General features: G+C 39.6%; 1 protein-coding gene across 1 annotated transcript in view; it reads left to right on the forward strand.

Annotated features, from left to right (window-relative positions):
• Nucleotides 1-21,497, forward strand: part of DNAH8 (dynein axonemal heavy chain 8) — a 363,394-nt gene that overhangs the window by 142,722 nt on the left and 199,175 nt on the right. The window contains exons 36-44 of the mRNA XM_025418650.3: nucleotides 3,022-3,221; nucleotides 6,119-6,272; nucleotides 7,673-7,836; nucleotides 10,190-10,292; nucleotides 11,531-11,635; nucleotides 12,026-12,187; nucleotides 15,631-15,855; nucleotides 18,754-18,926; nucleotides 20,299-20,477. Coding sequence (XP_025274435.3) covers nucleotides 3,022-3,221; nucleotides 6,119-6,272; nucleotides 7,673-7,836; nucleotides 10,190-10,292; nucleotides 11,531-11,635; nucleotides 12,026-12,187; nucleotides 15,631-15,855; nucleotides 18,754-18,926; nucleotides 20,299-20,477 — 1,465 coding nt within the window. The remainder of the gene's footprint in view (nucleotides 1-3,021; nucleotides 3,222-6,118; nucleotides 6,273-7,672; nucleotides 7,837-10,189; nucleotides 10,293-11,530; nucleotides 11,636-12,025; nucleotides 12,188-15,630; nucleotides 15,856-18,753; nucleotides 18,927-20,298; nucleotides 20,478-21,497) is intronic.

Genomic DNA, 21,497 nt, shown 5'->3' on the forward strand with positions numbered 1-21,497 from the left:
ATGTAAGCTCTTTTATAAGTCCCTTGAATTATCTTCACTATATTTCATTCTTTTTTAAATTTTTTGCTCAGGTTGGGTACCAGATGCCCTGTCTTCAAGTTCATGATCCTTTCTTTCTTTTTTTTTTTAAGATTTTATTTATTTATTCATGATAGTCACACACACAGAGAGAGAGGCAGAGACACAAGCAGAGGGAGAAGCAGGCTCCATATAGGGAGCCTGATGTGGGATTCGATCCCGGGTCTCCAGGATCGTGCCCTGGGCCAAAGGTAGGCGCCAAACCGCTGCGCCACCCAGGGATCCCTCATGATCCTTTCTTGTGCTTCATCTAGTTTTCTGTTGAGCCCCTTTACTGTGCTTTTTAGTGATGGTTTTCTTCGCTCCATGACTGCTAATATGGTACTTTTAAAATATTTTCTTTCTCTTTGTTGAAATTCTCACTTTGTTCATGCATTGTTCTCCTGAACTTGGTAAATACTTTTATGACTGTTATTTTGAGCTCCTTATCTGGTGAGTCACTCATCTCTGTTTCATTACAGTCTTTTTCCAAGGTCATAACCTCTTTCATTTGGATCATATTCCTGTTTCTTCATTTCACTTTCCTCTCTGTGTTGGTTTTTATGCATTGTATAAAACAGCCACCTCTCCCAGTCTTGAAGGAGTGGCCTTGCATAGGAAAGGAAACTTATCCTCCAAGCCTGCCCTAGCTCTTGGTTGTCTCAAATCTTTGTGTTTGTCCCAATAGTCTGTTTTATCTTTAGTTGCTCCCAGGAATTGAGAGTGTAACAAGACCTGTCAGGCCCCAAAGTGGAGGGTCCCAGTCAGTACCTAGATCCAGGCTGATTGGAAGTTATATCCTTAGGCAGGAACTCTTAAAGTATGCAAATATATCTCTTTTAGGAGAGCACTAGGAGACGGGCATTTATGTCTATTCTCTCTGCACTGAATCCTGGAATGATAGCCAGTTAAGAACTTTCTCTGTTTGCTACTATTCTGTTGAACCTGTGAACACAAGCCCCACTGGGTCATCAGAGTCAGACTATCAAGGGATGTGCCTTTTGGGTGACAACAACAAATGCTGGGGTGCCAATGGTTTATATAAGCTCCTTTGTTGGAGATGCCAGCATTTGGGAACACAGCATAAGGAGTATGAAGATAGTCCTCACCCTTCAAGGTCTCTGGAGAGGATTACAGCTGGCCCTTGGATGTATGTTTAATTAGAAATCTGCTCTTCGGGCCACAGCTGTGAAGATAAAGCAGTAGGCCTCTTTAAAGTAAGAAATTGGGCATTTTAGTCTTAGATCTCAGCACTAAGCCCTGGGGGTGGGTAGCTGATTAAGAACTTTCCCCTCATTTATTATAGTCCTGTGGCACCTTAAACATAAACCTCATTTGCCACCAGAATCAGGTGATCAAGAGACATTTCCTGGGTGCCAACTACAAAAAAACCCAGAGAGCCAGACAAGTGCATATCTTCTTTCCAGGAGGTATTGGTGACCTGAAGGGAGGCAGAGGGACAGTGCAAGAGTGGTGCTTCCCAGCCTTAGTCTTTGGGAAGTATTTCAGTAGGCCCCTAGCTGTGTGTTAAATTAGATGCCTGCCTGTCAGGCAGAAGCTCTAAGATAAGCAAATAGGCCTTTTTTTACAGAAAGGCTGGGCAGTTTTTAGTAGGCTGACTCTGTGCTGGACCCTGGGGTATAGCTGCCAGATATGTCTGTGCAAAGCATTTATAAGGGCTTGCCCTCAGGCCTGGGCTTCATCTCCACTTGCTGGTTTGTGTATCTTTTCCACTTCTGATTCACTGAGATGTTTGGTTTCTAAGCTTGGTTATGTTTTCTACTTTCTCTGTTTGAATTTTGTCTATTATTCTATATTTTTGGAGGTGAGGAACTGTACCATGTGACTGGAAATCTCATATATATGGTTTCTGCCTCTTCTTTTCCCCTTCTTTTTTAAAAGATTTTATTTATTTATTTGAAAGAGAAGGAGAGCACAAGCAGGGGGAGCAGCAGAGGGAGAGGGAGAAGCACACTCTCCATGGAGCAGGGAGCCTGACTCAGGGCTCAAGTCAAAGACAGATGCTTAACTAATTGAGCCACCCAAGCACCCCATTACCTTTTCCCCTTCTTAACAACACATGCACATCAGAAATTTTGTTTTCAAAGAATTTTTGTCCAGCCAAGCTGGATTCCCTCTGTCCCTGGACTCACTGCCTCTAAATGAACTCTTTCTCCTCACTTGTAGAACATCTGCCCCCACCACTCACAGGAATCCCACTCAGTCTCAGATGCTCCCTTGTCAATGAGGCCTTCCCCTCTGACTGCAGGCAGAAGTCTATTCTCCTTTTTCAGAACTCACAACAGGTCACTCCACTCTTAGGACATTTAGTACATGCTATGTGGTATTATAATTATTTGTGGAAATACCTTACACCTTTCAATTCCTTCCCATCTCTGAGATCTGTGATTCTAAGTATGAAAATAAATAGATGCATCATGGGGAAAATACTTTTATTTTCCCTTGTGAGACTTTCGTATCAAGGATTCTCAGAAAAACAGGAACACCTGTAAGAAAAAAAAATAGAATAGAATGACTTTAAAGCAAATGAGACATTCATTTTACAGCTGGAACATGCTGGATGGCAATGATTCTAGTTACTTGAAGAGTTCAAAGGACTCCCCGCATATAGTTTCCCTTGTTTCCCATAACAACCTGCTGAGATAGAGCAGCTGTGATTATCTCCATTTTGGCCAAAAAACTCCAATTAAAAGGATAATCAAGAAATGTGAAGATTTAAGTTCTGTTATCGAATGTAAATGGTACCATAAAACAATGAGTAGTCAGATGGTCAGAAGGTTTTGATTCGAACTTTTAACACAATGGTTGTGAGCCTGGTTTTCTTGGCCACAAAATGACCAAATGACTTCTAGGTTCAAGCTCAAAATTCTGTGATTTTACAAGGCACCTAAGTTGTAATTAGTTGTAATATGTCATGACATATTCTTTGATCTCCCTCTGAAGGATATTTGCATATCTGCCATTAAGGAGAAGGATATTGAAGCCAAGCTGACTCAGGTGATTGAAAATTGGACCAACCAGAACCTGAGTTTTGCAGCATTTAAGGGAAAAGGAGAGCTCCTTCTCAAAGGAACCGAATCAGGAGAAATTATCACCTTGATGGAAGATAGTTTAATGGTTTTAGGTTCTTTACTAAGCAACAGGTAATTTTATGCTTCTGGGGGGAAGGTTTTACTTTGGTTTTTAGAGTCATATAATAGTAGGTGGAAGCCCAGCTTTGCAGCTGTGGTGTGACACAAGATTCTGACCTCAGGTGCTCACTCTTGTCTATCCTTAAACGAGCTAACTATTTTCTCTAATAATCATGACCTTTGTCCCTTCTTTATGGTACTCATCTCTTCTTGCTGCTTTTCTGATGGGCATAATCTTAATTAGTTTCCCCCAGCTTATTTCTTGAACATTTTGGCTCCCCACTGAGATGACCTATTCATTTTATTTTCTTTCTCTTTGGTTCCTCCAATTTGTCATCTTTGCCTTCCTTGGCTAACCCTGCTCGAGTATTCACCCAATGACCTAGGAAAAGTATGCTGCCAACACACGAAAGGAATATATTGTTAGGAGTTTGTTACCTAAACATTTCATGCATTTCTTATGGTGAAAAGTGGCTGGGCCCTAAATGAGATGACCTGTCCATCACTGGGTTATTGAACCAGGTGGAAGGTCTCCTGAGTATGGTGATCCTGAGTAAATCTTTAGAAAATGGGTCTCAGATTAAGTATACTGTCAGGTCCTACTCTGGGCATTAGCAACCTCGAATTCCCTAGCTGACCATGCAGTAATTCTCCACTGTTCTTTACTCTAACACACCTAAGAAATATGTCACAACCTCGCCACTAGTAGAATCAATGTCTGGGGGCATGGGAATGCTAATATTCCTTCTCTAGGTTAATGAATGATATCCTACATGACCTCTGGCCCCAAAGGCAGTCTTGCATTTGGATAATGTACTAATTCCAAAGCTCCTAGTGCTGACAGTTCTGGGTTGACTTGCCGAGGTCAAGATCCTAGGTACATCTCCTGCTTTCAGGGTACCTGAATAATCCTGGCAAAGGTGACCAGAGGTTATTCGGTGGTTCATAGACTTTATTGGATACTGCTTCCATGGTTCATTGCACATTTTGCCATCCTGATTTCCTAACTGATGACCTCTTGAAGAAAGGCTGTAGATTCACCTGTACAGTATCAGTAGCCAAAGAATTCAGGATTCGAAGGCTTTGTTAATTTCTTTTTTTTTTTTTGCTTTGTTAATTTCATATTTAACTTGGATTTAGCCTGATTAGTATAATACTTATTTATAGTACTAGTAAACTCCAGGCTGAGCCAGTGCCTGCTGGGTCTCTAGTGTGACCTAGATGTACTCTCAGGAGGAAATTGTGTATCTCCGTGGGTGAGACTTGACTCCAGATAGTGACTGGATTGTGACACTTTGCTAGTGGATTCCTGATTGATCTATAGGACTGCTCTATCAGTCATGACATGTTCCATCATGCAAAGTTATGCAATGACCAAAGGACAGGAACTGGTCATGCTAGATCTTATTTCAAGTCTCCTTTTTTCATTTTGGGAAGTTATATGCCATCAAAGATGACTTTTTTTATTTCTCTGTGCAGGACCATTTTGACCTAAAAAATGTAGCTGTTTCAACTTCCTGAAGTGCCCATACATACCATCTTAGTGTGCATGTCTTTTGAAGATGCTCTTAGCATATTGACTTCCTTTCAGCTCTAGAATGATGGTCAGATGGACAATATAAATTACGTATGGAATACAATGCCTCTTAACTGCCTGAATAGCTTATACCTATCTCTTTGGGGAAATTTTTATATAACTCCCTTTATCCCTCCAAGCATAACAGAGGCTTCCAGAGAAGTTATGGATTGGATTCAGGCATCAAACTAGACCCAAAAGAACCCCTCTTTTATTTTTATTAAATTTTTATTTTATTTTTTTAAAGATTTTATTTAATTATTCATGAGACACACACACACACACACACACACACACACAGAGAGAGAGAGAGAGAGAGAGAGGCAGAGACACAGGCAGAAGGAGAGGCAGGATCCATGCAGGTAGCCTGATGTGGGACTCGATCCCAGGTATCCAGGAGCACATTGAAGGCAGTGCTAAACCACTGAGCCATCCGGGCTGCCCAGAACCCCCCTGCATTTTATATGTGAGCACCTTCAAGTCACCTTGCCCTGGATCAAGAAAAGTTTTAGAAATCTTGTCAATAAGGGCCACTCACCAGATATGGCACTACACCACATCAAAACTACTTGTCTTTGAAAAAAAAACAAACAAACTATTTGTCTTTGCCACAAACTGAGGTCAGCTTCTTAATCCAACTATAGGTAATTGGGTTCTTGCTCACTATCTTCCCATCACTTCTTGCATGACATCCACTATATTTCTTGTCTTTCTTGGTTGTGCCCAGCTTGCTGGACACCTTGAATTCTCATGAACTGTACAGCTTGCCCTGATGTTGAGAAAACAGGAAACATACTGTTTGGGGTTGGCTATTGGATCTCTAACACTATCTGAATCTAGGCACAGTCTCTGGTAGAATTAGCGGTCTGTGGGTGAGAAAAGAGCAAAGTGGGCATCAACCCTCAATCTTGACATTGGTCTTGTCATAATAGTTTCATAGACCAGGATCAGTACCCTATGTGTTATTCTTGCAGGTAGTGTTCACTTGGCTTTGGTTCACAGAAATCTTGTCAAAACACCTTATTCCTTGTCTTCCCTTTATTCCCAGAAACAACTAGCACAATTCTTTTGCTAGACCTCTGTGTCACAAAGTTGGGCCCATCTTCCTGGTCTGTGACTGATATACAGAAACAAGTAAAAATTCTATAATTATGAGTTTTACTCCTAGAAAAGCAAATACCTCATATCCGTGTCAAACTTATTAGGAACTGCCTTTTAGGAAAAAAAAATATTCCATTTCCAAAGGAATGTTTCTCCTCTAATTTACTTTGTTAGTCCGTGTATTTTCTGAATCATCCTTAAAATACAATATTTTTCCATTTTTACTTTTTAGATATAATGCTCCATTTAAAAAAACAATCCAGAACTGGGTGTATAAATTGTCCACTTCCTCAGACATAATTGAAGAGTGGCTAGTAGTCCAGAACCTTTGGGTTTATCTTGAAGCTGTTTTTGTAGGTGGAGATATTGCCAAACAGCTACCTCAGGTAAATAGGGTTTTTATAACTACCGATAGTACAGTTTGATGTGTGTTGTCTCTATGTCCCTTTACAAGGACATATGGTTGTATCTTGATTACTTAAACCAGGGTTGGCAATCTCTGGCCCACTTATATGTTTTTGTAAGTAATTTTATTAGAACACAGCCGTATCTATTCATTTATGTTCTGTCTATGGCTGCTTTAGCATTGCAACAGCAGAGTTCAGTAGTTTTAACAGAGACCGTATGGCCTGCAAAGCCTAAAACATTTACTTATCTGGCCCCTTTGCAAAATAAATTTTTTAAATGTGCTGATTTTTAAATTTATATTAGTTGAAAGAAGTAGAAATTTATATTAGTAGAAAGAAAGATTTTGCAATCTCTTGTCTAAGGATGTGAGGTACATTCAAATATGTACTATTAAAGTATAGTAGTTCATCTCTTCTAAGAGTTAATCTTACAATCTTCCTCTGAGAATAGAATTAAAATTAATCTGTATTGTGGAAGCACAAATTAATTATTAGTTAGTGGACCAGTAACAGATCAGACCTATACCATGGCGCAAAGAAACTGCCTCAGAAATCCTTAACAAAAATCCTTAAAACAGCTTTATTTGAGCCTTTTAAATAAACTTGTAATAGCTTTGTTCTATGAAGATAACGTCTCTCTTATGAAATTAAGCCTGCTCTTCCTGAATTTCTGTCTAGGATCTCTATAAATTAAAAGTCAAGGATAAAAGGGTTTTGAAAATGGCTCATTTCTCTTTGTAACACATTTTTTAAATATAATTCTTTTTGTTCTTAATCAGAGAGTTGCATTGTTTTTTAAAAATACCCTTAAAAGTTTTAAAAGAGGCAAGATTATGCCATTTCTAGAGGCATTTTTGCAGTTGAATGCAGAGCTTAATATCATCCATAGTAAATAGCAAAATTTCATTTGCAAAAATGTAAATGAAGCTTTGTTTTGGAGTTTTACTGTTTTTTTTTTTTTTTCCTTTTCCTGGGGTATTTTTGAGCTGTAATTTTTCAGAGGATCTTGAGATCAAATTATTTTCATGCTTCTTCAGTTTGCTCATCAAACCAAACACCTGGGGTGCTGAAAGACTAGATTTGAGCTTGAAGTTGATAGCTCTGCAAATGAAAAGAGTGGCATTTTGAAAAATGTATTAAATGTAAGAAAACAAATAAGCGATAAGCCCCATTGTGACAAAGCAGTATTTCAATAAGCAGTTTCATGACTTTGGGTTTTTGTTGTCCAGAATTAATTCAGATTAAAAAAAAATTGTGCCTTTAAATTATGTAGCCTGAGAACTAATAGAAGCCGGTCAGAGGAACTCTAGGAAGTTACAAAATGAAGACTTTGCTTTATTCAAATACTAATTTTTTACTGACTAGGAGTTTGTTTTTAGGAAGCAAAGCGGTTTCAGAATATTGACAAGTCATGGGTAAAGATAATGCAACGAGCTCATGAGAACCCCAATGTGATCAGTTGCTGTGTTGGAGATGAGACCATGGGGCAACTTTTACCTCATTTGCATGAACAGTTGGAAGTATGTCAGAAGTCACTCACTGGGTAAGAGCTGAAGTTTTAAGTTATCTGTCATTTTTATATGTAATTGTGTTTTATCCTAAGCAAGTAAATAATATTGATGACATTACTGGTTTGGTTAGGAATAGCTGAAGTGGGTGGCTATAGGAATTTAACATACATTTAATTTTCCTGCAAAAAGGACACCATAAATCTGGGGTTGGTGAGTTAAGGCATCATATTAGTTTTATAGGGCTTCTGTAACAAATTCCCACCCACCGGATGGTTTAAAACAGCAAACATTTATTTGCTCACCCTTCGAGGGGCAGGAAATCTGAAATCAAGGTGTCACCTTCTAAAGGGGCTTAATGGAGAATCTTTCCTTGCCTCTCCAAGCTTCTGGTGGCTCTGGGAGTTCCTTGGCTTGTGCCTACTCCAATCCCTGTCTTCACATTTCCACTTCCTCTTCTTTCTGTGTGTCTCTTATGAGGACTCTTGTCATGGGATTTAGTGTTGTGCCCAAGATTGTGACTCCGAGAAACCACCAAGGAGCCGACACCGATGCAAGCACACGAGGGTTTATTAACAAATTCGAGCTTGGGTCCAAGTGTACCCGACACAGCGGAGCAGGGACTTGGACCCCGAGGTGGGTTCCAGCTGAGTTTTATGGGCTGGTCTAGGGGACCTCCAGAAGGGGTGGAGGAATTTCTCAAGTTCTGTTTACATTCTGATATGGGCTTTCAAGGGCCTTAAGCTCTGTTCTCATTCTGATATGGGGCTTCCTGCCACTGGCTTGAGCTCTGTTCTCATTCTAATATGGGGCGCTTTCAAAGGCTTTAAGCATTTTTTTCCCTGTAACTGAAGTAAGGTAAAGTTCAGCTCTTATTCACAGGGGACTGAAATGGCTGTACTTGTGCTAACGCTGAACTTAAGGTGGAATGGCCTTAATTTTCTCGGCCTCCACATTAGGATCATCTGGATTATCCAGCATTATCTCGACTCAAGATCCTTAACTTCAACACATATGCAATGACCCTTTTTCCAAATAAGGCCACATTCACTGATTCCAGGGAAGGGGATGAGGATGTGTCTTCTGGGGGTGAGAGACTACCCTTCATCCCACTGTGGACATTGAGTAGAGATGTGCACTGATCGAGCAGTTTACTAGACAAATTTGCAGATGATTTTTTTTCTTTCCTTTTCTTTCTTCCTTCCTTTCCTTCCTTCCTTCCTTTCTTTCTTTCTTTCTTTCTTTCTTTCTTTCTTTCTTTCTTTCTTTCTTTCTTTCTTTCTTTTCTTTCTTTCTTTTCTTTCTTTCTTCCTTTCTTTAAGATTGTATTTATTTATTTGAGAGAGAGAGAAAGAGATAGTGAGGAGAGAGACCAAGCACAAGCAGTAGGGAGAGGGAGAAGCAGGCTTCTCACTGAGCAGGGAGCCTGATGTGGGACTTGATACCAGGACCCTGGAATCATGACCTGAGCCACCCAGGTGCCCCCAGGGATGATTTTCTGAAAGGCAGTTCACTCTCAATTTCTGTCTGAAATAGAGTTAGGGAATATACTAGGTTGTCCGAGTTTATGCCTCCATCTCAGCTTCATGGCTAGTTGTTTGCCCTAGAGCTCCCCCAGTATCCTGGTTTGGAGATAATTATGTGTTCATCCTGGATTCAAGCCATGAAGTTGACAGTACTCCTAGAAAGGTCACAGTGCTGTGATTTGAAGTTGGGGGATGGGGGGGGCTCATGAGAGAACAACCAAGAAAGAATTCTTGAGACGTTTTCGGTGCAAAAATGTGGTTTTATTAAAGCATGAGGACAGGTGTGTGTGTGGGGGGGGGAGGGGGCAGAAGGAGCTGCACTGGGATTGTGAGGAGCAATTGATTATATACTTTGGAGTTGGGGAATGTAAAGACGGAGGAAGTTTCCAAAGAGATTTTCATATGCTAAAGAAGACTTTTAGGATCCTGGCTGTTTTTCTTCTAGCAAGGCATTAACATTAAGACAGTTAATTAAGACAGGGGTTATCCTCTGCTTGTCTTAAGTATTTGTCAAGGGGCTGCAAGTTATAAGGACATGTAATATACGTTATAAGGAAATTTAATTTTATCTACATTTCTTTTGCCTTTGTTCTCCACTCAACAGGAGGGCTCTTGAGAAAAAAGAACATAGGTGATGGAGCAGGCTTGCTCTGAATCCCTTTCTTATTGCCACTTGCTTTCTCAAGTGCCATCTGTGACAGCCCAGGCTTGGGTTCTAACCAAACATTTCAGAGGCAAATGGGAAATGACTATAGATGTTTGCTGTTCTCTTATTGAAAACGTTAGGGATTGTGTCTTGGCTACAAAAAACCAAAATTAATAATTCAGAAAAAGTCATTTGGTAACATGATTTTATTTAAAGGTATTTGGAGAAGAAGAGATTACTATTTCCAAGATTCTTCTTTGTATCTGATCCAGTTCTCCTGGAAATTCTTGGGCAAGCCAGTGATTCCCACACCATACAGGTACACACTTAAAATCTATTACCTAAATTGCTTTTTTAAACAGTAAATATAATTAATAATAAAAATGAAGTTTGCACCTTAATAGCACAGGCAGGAAAGTATTAAAAATTGTATTGAGGATAAAATGTCCTATTTTCTGTGTGTTCTGAGCTCATCAACCTGAGGCAAGAGTCACTGATTATGCAACTCAACAGCTGAGTGACCTTAGTTAGTTTCTTCATTTTCCCATGCCTCGGTGTCCTCATCTGTAAAATAGTGATATTGGTTCCCACATCATAAGATTGTCCTAAAGATCATGTAAGATCATGCACTGGAAAGTATCTAGGACACGATTATGTGCTCACTATATGTTATTCATTACTGTGAGTATATTAGTCTAAATATTTTTTGATCAAATAGGGATTGTGGTTTGGATGTGTCCAAATCCAAGCACTTCTCAAGTGTTTTTAGCCATTAATTTCCAAGGACAGTACTTCCAGGAAGCCGAGAAAAACTATAAAGAACCAGATGTGGGAGACACTGAAACACCCCATCCTGGGGCTGTGTCTTGGTTGGCAGTCTGGGAAGCTGCTGTGAAGATCTTCCCTGTTGGTTTCCAGGGGGTTGTGGGGAAGAAAAAAGAGAGGAGGAAAGTTAAAAGCTGTGGAAGGCAGAGAGAGAACCAGGAGAGAAGCAGGATGGAGCTGTCTCTGGGAGGTGAGTGGGTAGGGGCCCTGGGGTTCAGTGGCCCTTGGAGGAAGGTGACCTTCCATAGTGGAACAAGGGCATTTGCAGGAAATGCGCCGTAGGGCTGGATCTTTATTTTTTTGTTTTAAGATTTTATTATTTATTTGAGAGAGAGAAAGAGAGAGAGAGAGACTGAGGTAGCACAAGTGGGTAGCACAAGTGGGGAAGAGAGGGAGAAGCAGGCTCCACGTTGAGCAGGGAGCCCAATGCAAGACTTGATCCCAGGACCCTGAAATCAAGACCTGAGCTGAAGGCAGATGCTTAACCAACTGAGCCACCCAGGTGCCTCTCTATAGGGCTGGATTTTAAAAAGTGGTCCTCCAAGTCAATCAGTGGTGGTGGCAATGGCAGTGGAGGTCAAAGCAGTGTTTTGTTTGTTTGTTTATTACAGTGAAGTAAATTCTTAATCTCTTACAAAGGCAATACATGTTAAGGCTTTTAAAAACATCTCAGTGGTTTTTGTGTTTAGCCTTATGTATGACGTTTTTTGCCCTGTCTTGTGTTTCTTGTAGCCACATCTCCCTGCTGTATCTGACAACATAAACGAGGTGACATTTCATGCAAAAGACTACGATCGTATTCTGGCCGTCATATCAAGAGAAGGAGAAAAAATTATTGTAATTTAACTTGGTTAAAATTTTGTTATTTGAATTTCCTTAAAAGTTTAGGTTGAGGAGAAGGCAATTCTCTTTTAAAAAACAGAATGTGGAGGAGGAGGGTGGACTAGGGTTCTGGTTTTGTCACCCTGGCTTGGTTATGAACAAGGTTGGACAACTTATATGACTTCTCTGAGACTTGTTCTATCATCTATAAGATGAAAATTTTAGACCACATGATGTTTCTAGTTCCTTCTGCCGGTAGCATTAGTTGGTTTTTCTCATGTTTTAAATATACTGTGTAAAATTATTCGCTTTGCATTGAGGTACTATGTTTTATCAAGTGAAGTGTGGCATTTGTAAAAATAAATTATTATCGATTTGTAATATGTCTGTAATATATTTTTTTAGTTGGATAGTCCTGTTATGGCCAAAGGTCCTGTAGAGATCTGGCTTATGGATTTGCTAAGAATGCAGATGTCGTCACTACATAATATAATTAGGTCTGCTTTCTACCAAATCAGCGATTCAGGATTTCAACTCTTACCTTTCCTCAATCACTTTCCGGCTCAGGTGAGAACATATAATGTTTAAATAATGGAAATAAGGGAGAAGGTTACTCAGGAAGCAGTTGACCTGACACTGTGGCAGCTGTTGTAGCTCTGAACTAGCTAGGGAGGACTTCCCATCCTCAGCCACCAACTACCTGCTTGTCCACCTGCACCATTCTAGGCCATTCCCCGGAAGAGGATTTGCCACTCTGCTCTCATCATTAAGGATAACATGAAGACTAAACTTACTAATGGAACATCTCGTCTTATCTATAAAACACACCTATCTGTATATGAAAGACATCTATCTATGTATGGATTAGATAGCATATTTTCCACACATCTGTGTATGGATAGCTATAGATACAAATGTAGATAGGAATACAGTCATATATAAAAGGAATGAGCCTATCTTTTCCTGAAATAAAATCCATCCTGCCTTTTGTGTATTTTCCCTTCAAGCAATTCAAAGTGGGCATAATCTGTTAAAAGAGGCCTTATTGTGCAACTAACTTCCTAACAGGACAGGACCTTGAAAAGCCTGGGGTTGGAGCAGGTGTTCTCTTGAACAGCTCTCCCATCCTAAGGCTCTCAGGAATGCATCGTGATGTGCCAAATATTATTAAAACTGGGTGCAGGAAAAGAAGAGCCAATGGTTTCATTCAATTTTCAGCCAAAATAAATGAAGAGTGATGCTTTGTGATCTGGGTCAGAGATAGTGTGGGATAGAAAGCAAGAGCTATCCAAGGAAAATACAGGCAGTTTTTGCCCAAACTGTACTTCTCTAACTGCTTCTCCCAGCCGAGCCTCCATACAGCAGAGACAGCGGAAATGATGGGAAATTACTTTTTCAAATGACACAAGTGTAGATGTAAATCAACCTTTATTGGGGAGAATATTTTGATTTTGTGTTTAATATTTTTGTATTGTATAATCTCCTTGGCAAACTTTAATATCCTTATCAGCTTTATTACCTTTGTGATGAAGCTTTATAAAATATTTTATCTGATAAGGTGAGAAAAATAGCTCCTTAGACCAAGTCAGCATACTTTTCCTCTCCCAGGAAAGTTGATCGCCATATATTCTGAAGGAGACGATCATTCCAGTTTAGACCGAGCAGTTAGCTTTATGTTAGCTTTGAGTTCTCAAAGCAAATTCAGAGCAGGAGTGAGGATGAACAGGATATAGCAGGAAAGCTCACCAGCTTTCAGGATTTTCTGTAGTGTGTGCACTACATAAATAAGGAGATGAAATTTTAAACAATTTTATTGGGCAAATTTCAGCTTTTTGGGAAAATTGCTTTAAAGAGTAATGGAGGTATATATTCATTTAATATATATTCTATACATACATATTTATTCAATATATACATTACTTATTTCTACCACCTGGAAATGATGACTTAATATCTTACTGTATTCCTTTCTAGCAGTTTTTTTTATTTTTTTAAATTTTTATTTTTTTCTAGCAGTTTTTTAAAAAAATATTTATTTATTCAGAGAGAGAGAGAGAGGAGGGGGCAGAGACAGAAGCAGGCTCCATGCAGGGAGCCCCACATGGGACTCGATCCCAGGTCTCCACACCCCGGGCTGCAGGTGGCACTAAACCGCTGAGCCACCGGGGCTGCCCTTTTCTAGCAGTTTTAATGCACTTATTAGAGGCAGGGAGTAACATCGAGGAGAATGAGCATTCTTTTTTTTTTTTTTTTTTAAGATTTTTATTTATTTATTCATGAGAGACACAGGCAGAGGGAGAAGCAGGCTCTTCACAGGGAGCCCGATGAGGTTATGATCCTGGACCCTGGGATCACAACCTGAGCCAAAGGCAGATGCTCAACCACTGAGCCACCCAGGTGTCCCCGAGAATGAGCATGAGCATTCTTGTTTTAAGTCTTCTAGCTTCTTACACCAAGTGAAAAACATAATTTAAATTTTTCTTGGTAAAAAAAAATAAAAATAAATGAATAAGCTTTTCTTTGTGATTCAAGATAGTCATTTTATTTTTAAGTAATCTCTATAGTCAACCTGGGGCTTGAACTATACAACCCAGAGATCAAGAGTTGCATGCCAGGTTTTTATTTTTATTTATTTATTTTTAAATTTTTATTTATTTATGATAGTCACAGAGAAAGAGGGAGAGGCAGAGACACAGGCAGAGGGAGAAGCAGGCTCCATGCACCAGGAACCCGATGTGGGATTCGATCCCGGGTCTCCAGGATCAGCGCCCTGGGCCAAAGGCAGGCGCCAAACTGCTGCGCCACCCAGGGATCCCGCATGCCAGGTTTTAAAAGATTAGTTTCTAGAATATACCACTAAACAGTGATTTCTCAGAGATTGTGGGTCTGTGTCTCTAAATCAGACAGCCTTACACTGCCAGGTATTTTTGCTTTATGTTGTCTTTTGTTTTTTGTGAGGTTTTGTTTTGTTTGGCTTTTCCTCTCCTGTGTCATCTTCTGCTGCTATCAGAGGCAGAATTGGCTTGCTACTGGGAGCTTTCTGACATGGGATGTTTCCTCCACATCAGGTTGCTCCCCTCAGCCAGGTGCTTTCGTTTATCTTCACTGGCAGATGGCAGGATTGGGCACTGCTCTAGAAGAAAACATTCTGAAGTCTTGACAAGGCAGGGATAAGGAAAGCATTGTATTCCTGCTTTACTCACATTAAATGCCATGCCCAGTAGTATCCACATGCCACTCACTCTGACCTCAGCCCTCCACCAAATACAGGGTTCCCTTTGGTCCAAATGATTGTGGATCTGTTCCTCGACTCTGGATGAACAAATGCTCCTATAGGAACAACTGGAGCAGCAAGGAGGTGGGGAGTGAAACTCAGCCATATCCTGACAGTTTTACTCCTTTCCTGGGTAGAAATTGTAGGCAAAGTGACGGTCATGATTTCCTTATGCCCTCATCAGAATAAAAAAGACAAGCTTCTCCCCCTTCTCATTTTCTGTCTGTCTGTCTCTCTCTCCTTTAGATAAATATATATGGAGAGAAGTAGATGCAGGAAAAGACATGGGTGATACAGTGGGAGATCAAGAAAGGAGATAGGCAGACTACTAGCTCTAGAAGTTGCAAAGAGACCTTTGGGAAACCCTGCTAAAGAAGAATGCACAGCAACAAGTCTAGTAATTCCATTTGCTTTTCTTGACAAAGAAAAGTCACTATATGGAGCTATCTGGTGGTCTCAGGCCCTCTCCATAAATGCTAACCATGCAGCTCCATAAATGATAGCCATTGTTTTAATGATTATTTATTTCTCTGCATTGAAATTGTTAAATATCAGTAGTTAGAACTTTAAATGTTATTTTCCCCCTTTTGAGAATGGGGAAAGGTATGTCTCTTTTTAAATTAAAGTGGATCAAACCTTGTTGGCCTTCATATGGATGAGGGACCACCAAATCTTATTGCAGATATGCTTTAAATAGTTGGCAAATGTACTTTTTATTTTTCTTCTGGACGCATAGGTGGGGCTTCTGGGAGTTCAGATGTTGTGGACACATGATTCTGAAGAGGCTTTACATAATGCAAAAGATGACAGGAAAATCATGCATGTGACCAACCAGAAATTTTTGGATATTCTAAATACTCTAATTGCTCAGACAACACATGACCTAAGCAAGTTCGATAGAGTGAAGTTTGAAACTCTGATTACCATCCATGTGCATCAGAGAGATATTTTTGATGACTTGGTAAAGTATCTTTTTTCTTAAACTAATTTTCTGTGCTAATTAATAATTTAGTGCTCCTAATGATGAACAATTAGGTATTATGTATACTCCCTAACTTATATGAACCTTCCATCTATTTGATCCTTTTCACAACTGTTTCTCTATATATTACGTTTACAAATATCTATATTTGATGGTTTAAACAACCATATGTGTATATTCACATTTGGCAGTCTGAAAGTCTGGAACCAACTGATGAGATGTGAACTAACTACATGTTCCATTATACCAAATAACCAGTGATATGTTACAGTTTAGGTGGGATTGGTCATGAGTTTCTTCCTCCACTGAGAAAGAAGTCTTAATCAAATAGACTCAAGCTTCAGAGAAGTCTGGTGGATATTTGTCTGATTGATAGTGTTCAACAGGGCATCTTGGCTTGATTTGGACAAGATTCTTTTGGGTGAGAGTAGGAGGGGTGGTAATTGAATTCCTTTCAGAAATAGGACTCTACCCAGCAGTCTTGATCCAGCTGAAGCTTTCCTAAAGCAGTGGTTATCATTAAAGGGTAGGGGCCCCAGGAGATTTTGATACACCTCCATGTGACTATCTTTGTGTTTGACCACCATTGCTTTATTTGATTTGATTTGATTTGATTTGATTCATCTTCTCTTCATCAGAGACATGTGATTCATGCAACTTGGGGCCCTTTTTTAGAGCATATGATCAGAGACTACTGTTTTCAAACTTGTATCAAAAGTTCTGATAAGATAAGTCATATTTATGGAAAGTTGAAAGACCTGCAATCCATTTATTCCCCTGGAATCTAGATCCTCACTTCTCAAAGTATTATATGCCAATCAGTTACATTAGCATCTCCTAGGAACTTGTTAGAGAAGCAGAATCTCTGGCCCCCTCCTCCCACCCTATGCCCCACTGAATCATAATCTGCATTTCAAGGATCACAGGGGATTCATATATGCATGTTAAAGTTGAGGAAACACTACTCTAGGATATATCTCTGGATCTTCTGATCAAGGCAGTCATCAGAGAGCTGCATACTCAGATCATAGTTCTTTGGCCTTCTGCAGAGTTCCTTTCACTAAATTGCAGTTACTGACATACTTTGGCTTTCTTTGAATTCCACCTCAAGAAATTCCTGTGGAATCCATTACTGTATCTGCAAAGAGCATGCTGCTAACATCTCTTGCTGACTTTTAAAGCTGAAATCCCATGAAAGAAATTTCTTTTAAATTTAAGTGCTGAGCAAAGCTATACTTTATGTACAGAATGGACTTTAAAAAAGGAAAACCTACACACAATTAAAACCACATCACTGTATTCTTTTTGGTCTTAATTACTATCGAACTCATGCTCTCCCTCTGCATCCCAACTAAAATGAGATCTCCTGGCCAGCATATTTGCATTTTATTTTTCCATGTATGATGCTTTGAACAGCCTGATATATGGTAAGAACTCAGTCAATATTAGCTATTCTTTCTTCTTCATCTTTCGTCTCCTTTTCACCATCTTAATGGGTTGTTGAGAGGAGCTGGTTGATATCTCTGTGGCTGCGGGTCCTGTGCATGAGAACAGAGTCCCTGGGGGTGGCACTAGATCGTATAACCTGAAAATTGCTCCCTAAGGTGGTGAATACAAACTGTGCTCTAGCTGAAAAGCCAGAATTCCTAACTGCAGGGGGAAGCAAGGTCACAAACAAATGATGATGACAAACAGCAGCACTGTACTTAGCGTGGAGACTTGAGTAGATGTTGATCAGAACATGGCAGGGATCCCAGAGGTCAAACTGAACAACCTGGAAGTGGGATCAAATTTAAGAGCAGTGAAGGGGATCATTTGTGACTTTTCTGTGTTGATTCCCCTGAGTGAACAGGACCGAGTTTTCTCCATGTTTGCCCTGGGAAAATCATTAAGCACAGGAGAATGTGGTTGTGGTGGGCTGTCAGTCCTAAATGTGCTTCCCTGGTTTCTGTCTCTTGTGCTCACGGCTGTGGGAGCCCAGTACCTCCTGCCCACAGGTGTAGGTGGATGACGTGGCAGGTTGGTGGGTTTGGCCGCAGTGCAGGTATAGGAAGGCACGGCACGTGTGCATAATTGACCATGCATCTCCCTGCTTAATCCTTTAGTGGCTGCCTTTTGCCATGAACACACTGCCCAACCCTGTTTTTGTGACCTATGAAGCCTCAGCTCTGTCTCTTTCTCCAGAGTCCTGGATGCCTCAGCTGTACTGAACTTTCAGATTCTTGAACATGCAACCAGTTCTTCTGGGTCTTTGTTAAGGACATTTTATCCCTTTTTAAAATTTTTACTTTTTTTTTCTTTTGGTTTTGTTTTCCTTGGTAATTCCTACTATTTTTTTTTCAGATTTTAATTTGAATATTTCTTTCTCCAAGTATCCCTTTCAGGCCCCCTAGACTACATTAGGTCCTCTTGCTACATATTTCCATGAACTCTGAATTTCTTTACATATTTTTTTGCAATTATTTGCTTACCTGTTTGTCTTTTGTCTTCTTCTGTCAGCTCCAGAAGGCAGGAACCAGGCCTGTCTGTGTTCACCCAGCAGTGTCAGGTGTAAGGACGGGCTCAATAAATGTATGTTAAATAACTGAGAATCAGGGGCACCGAGGGAGCTCAGTGTTGAGCATTTGCCTTTGGCTCAGGTCGTGATCCCAGGGTCTTGGGATCGAGTCCTACAACAGGCTTCCAGCAGGGAGCCTGCTTTTCCCTCTGCCTATGTCTCTGTCTCTCTCTTTGTGTCTCTCATGAGTAAATAAAAATAAAATCTTAAAAAAATAACTGAGAATCAGTTTGCAGATGAGTGAATAAAAACTGCCCATATGCTTGTGTTTTATGCTATTGAAATTCAGTATAAATCTCTTTGTTTTTCATGTCTTTAAGGTAAAAATGCATATCAAATCAGTTACTGACTTTGAATGGCTAAAACAGAGTAGATTTTATTTTAAGGAGGATTTGGACCAAACTGTGGTGTCAATCACAGATGTGGATTTTATTTATCAAAATGAATTTCTGGGATGCACTGATCGTCTTGTTATCACTCCACTAACAGATAGGTAGGAAACTCAGTTTTTGTTATTCCATTTTGTAATTAAGTGATGTGCTAAGAATTGCTTTAAAATTGCATTTGAAATATTAGCAGAAGCATGTTGCTGTCGTGTTAGGTCTATGCTAGCTCATCAAAGTCAGTCTAACAATGAAATAACCAAGGTTGGTACTTGAAGGTCCACGTACATTATGTTTTTGTGAAGCAGAGAAAGATAAAAGAATGAAAGCAAGGTTAAATGTTGACTATGAGTAAGATACTAATGAATTTTAGATTGCAAGGTGGAAAAATTTCTCTGGCACCATAAAGGGAAGTTGTTAGAATTGCAAAGAAGGAAGGGACCTTGGAGATGATCTAATTTAGTCTCTTGGTTTTCTAAATGTAGAAATTGATACTAAAGTGAAGTTGCTTGGCTGGGTATGAATAATCAGTCAATGGCTGATCTCACAGTTCTTTCTAGTATGTGACACCAGACAGAACTGGACCTTTTTCATCTCCACATCTCACAACACCCACTCCAATACATTGTACATAGAATATGCTCAATAAGTGTTTGTAAAATTGACTTAAATTGGGTCATAGAACAATTAATTCCACTATTACTTTAAATAGGACTGCCTACAGGTAAAATTATGACACAAATTATGCCTACTGATTCATCCAACCTCCTTCTCTACGCCCAGGGCATTGTAGCATAAAACTTGTCCATGTGCTTCTTCTTCCACTGAGATTTCCATAGAAGACTACATGTCTCATGAAGCTTCACTAAGTTTTACTTAGATCTGAAGCAAATTTAACTGAAGCTGGACTATAGATATAAGAAGGCTCACTATATTATTTTTTATACTTACCTAAATGAGTGAAACATTTCATAGTAAATTGATTTTTTGCAATGGTATCCTGCAGTTGGCTCATACCAGCTTTTGAGAATCAACTGTAAGCATCTCTTCCCAGTTTTGTGATATCACATCAGTAGCTTATCATGGGCTCTAGTGGAAATATTTATACTACAGAAATTGGCAAACATGAACATCAGATTTTTTTTGAACTGGAGAGCCAGTTGTTCAACATCTGTCAGCATACCACTGCTTATTTGGTTCTCTGATGTATGAACTATGCTGATCACAGTGGAAGGAAGGCCTGAAGGTTTTAGGTCAGAGTTGAGAAGTTTAGAAAATTTGTCCCAAGAAATATTGGCAATTGTTGTACTACTTGTAGTGAGTATCAAGTACTCCAGCCTTTTTTGGCTGCCTCTTTTTTGTGGGCTGCACAAATTCTAAAATAAACAGGCCCATTCCAGTCACATTTGACTCTGGCTTGTGCTTAACTGTAGTAACGTGTTATCCCATATTCCCGGTGCTTTATCTGATTGACATTTGCAGATGCTATATCACCTTAGCGCAGGCTTTGGGAATGAACATGGGCGGTGCTCCAGCAGGACCTGCGGGCACTGGCAAAACAGAAACTACGAAAGACATGGGAAGATGTTTGGGAAAATATGTGGTCGTGTTTAACTGCTCAGATCAAATGGATTTCCGAGGGCTAGGAAGGATTTTTAAAGGCAAGTGTCAAAGGCTGTTATTTTTGATGAATGTATTTTTAATGCTCTTTAACATTATTTTCAGATGTAAACCTAATGGGATATTTTTCTACATAAGCAAAATTAGTATAGGTTAGTACATATGATCTTGCCATTTTTCTGGGTGAAAAATGGCTGGATATCATCAATTTCATATGGTTCAAGACTATTACTGGCATTCTAGTCCATGAGTTGAGTGTGTATTAGATTGTGAAAATGGAATCAATTTATTATTTCCCAAAACAGTGGTGGAGGGGATAAGATCAAGACAGCAAACCCATGACACATGTGGCTTCCCTTCCTGCATTAAATCCCACTGAAGAGAGATATCATTTAGAACATAATTTAGAGATTGTGGTATTGGTGCAGGGATTGATAAATAGGCCGGTGGAATATAACAGAGAATGCAGAAGTGGGCCAAGGACACTTGACATATGGCAAAGGTGGTATTGTAAATCAGTGATGAAGAGATAGACTTTATAAATCATTCTGGGACAAGAGATGATTAATATTTAACAAAGGAAATAGGATCCCTACACATATAAAAATTGGCTGCCACAACCATATATAAAAATCACTTCTGGGGATTAAACACTTAAATGTGGTGGGCAAAACTATACAGTTTTTAGAAGATAAGAAATAAAAATATCTTTGTTCTCAGAGAAAGGAATTTTTTTTAAAAGATTTTATTTATTCATTCATGACAGACAGAGAGAGAGAGAGGCAAAGACACAGGCAGAGAGAGAAGCAGGCTCCATGGAGGGAGCCCCATCTGGGACTTGATCCCAGGACTCCAGGATCATGCCCTGGGCTGAAGACAGGCGCTAAACCGCTGATCCACCCAGGGATCCCCGAGAAAGGAATTTTTTTTTTGAGAAAGGAATATTTAATACAAAAATCATGAGCCATAAAAGAAAAATGGATACATTGCTTGCCCCAAATTAAAAACTTCTGTTCATCAGTGGATATCAAAGAGAGAAAAGCCATGTCAGAAATTTGGAA

This window comes from Canis lupus, chromosome 12 (assembly GCF_003254725.2).
Source record: "Canis lupus dingo isolate Sandy chromosome 12, ASM325472v2, whole genome shotgun sequence".
Taxonomy (NCBI): Eukaryota; Metazoa; Chordata; class Mammalia; order Carnivora; family Canidae; genus Canis; species Canis lupus.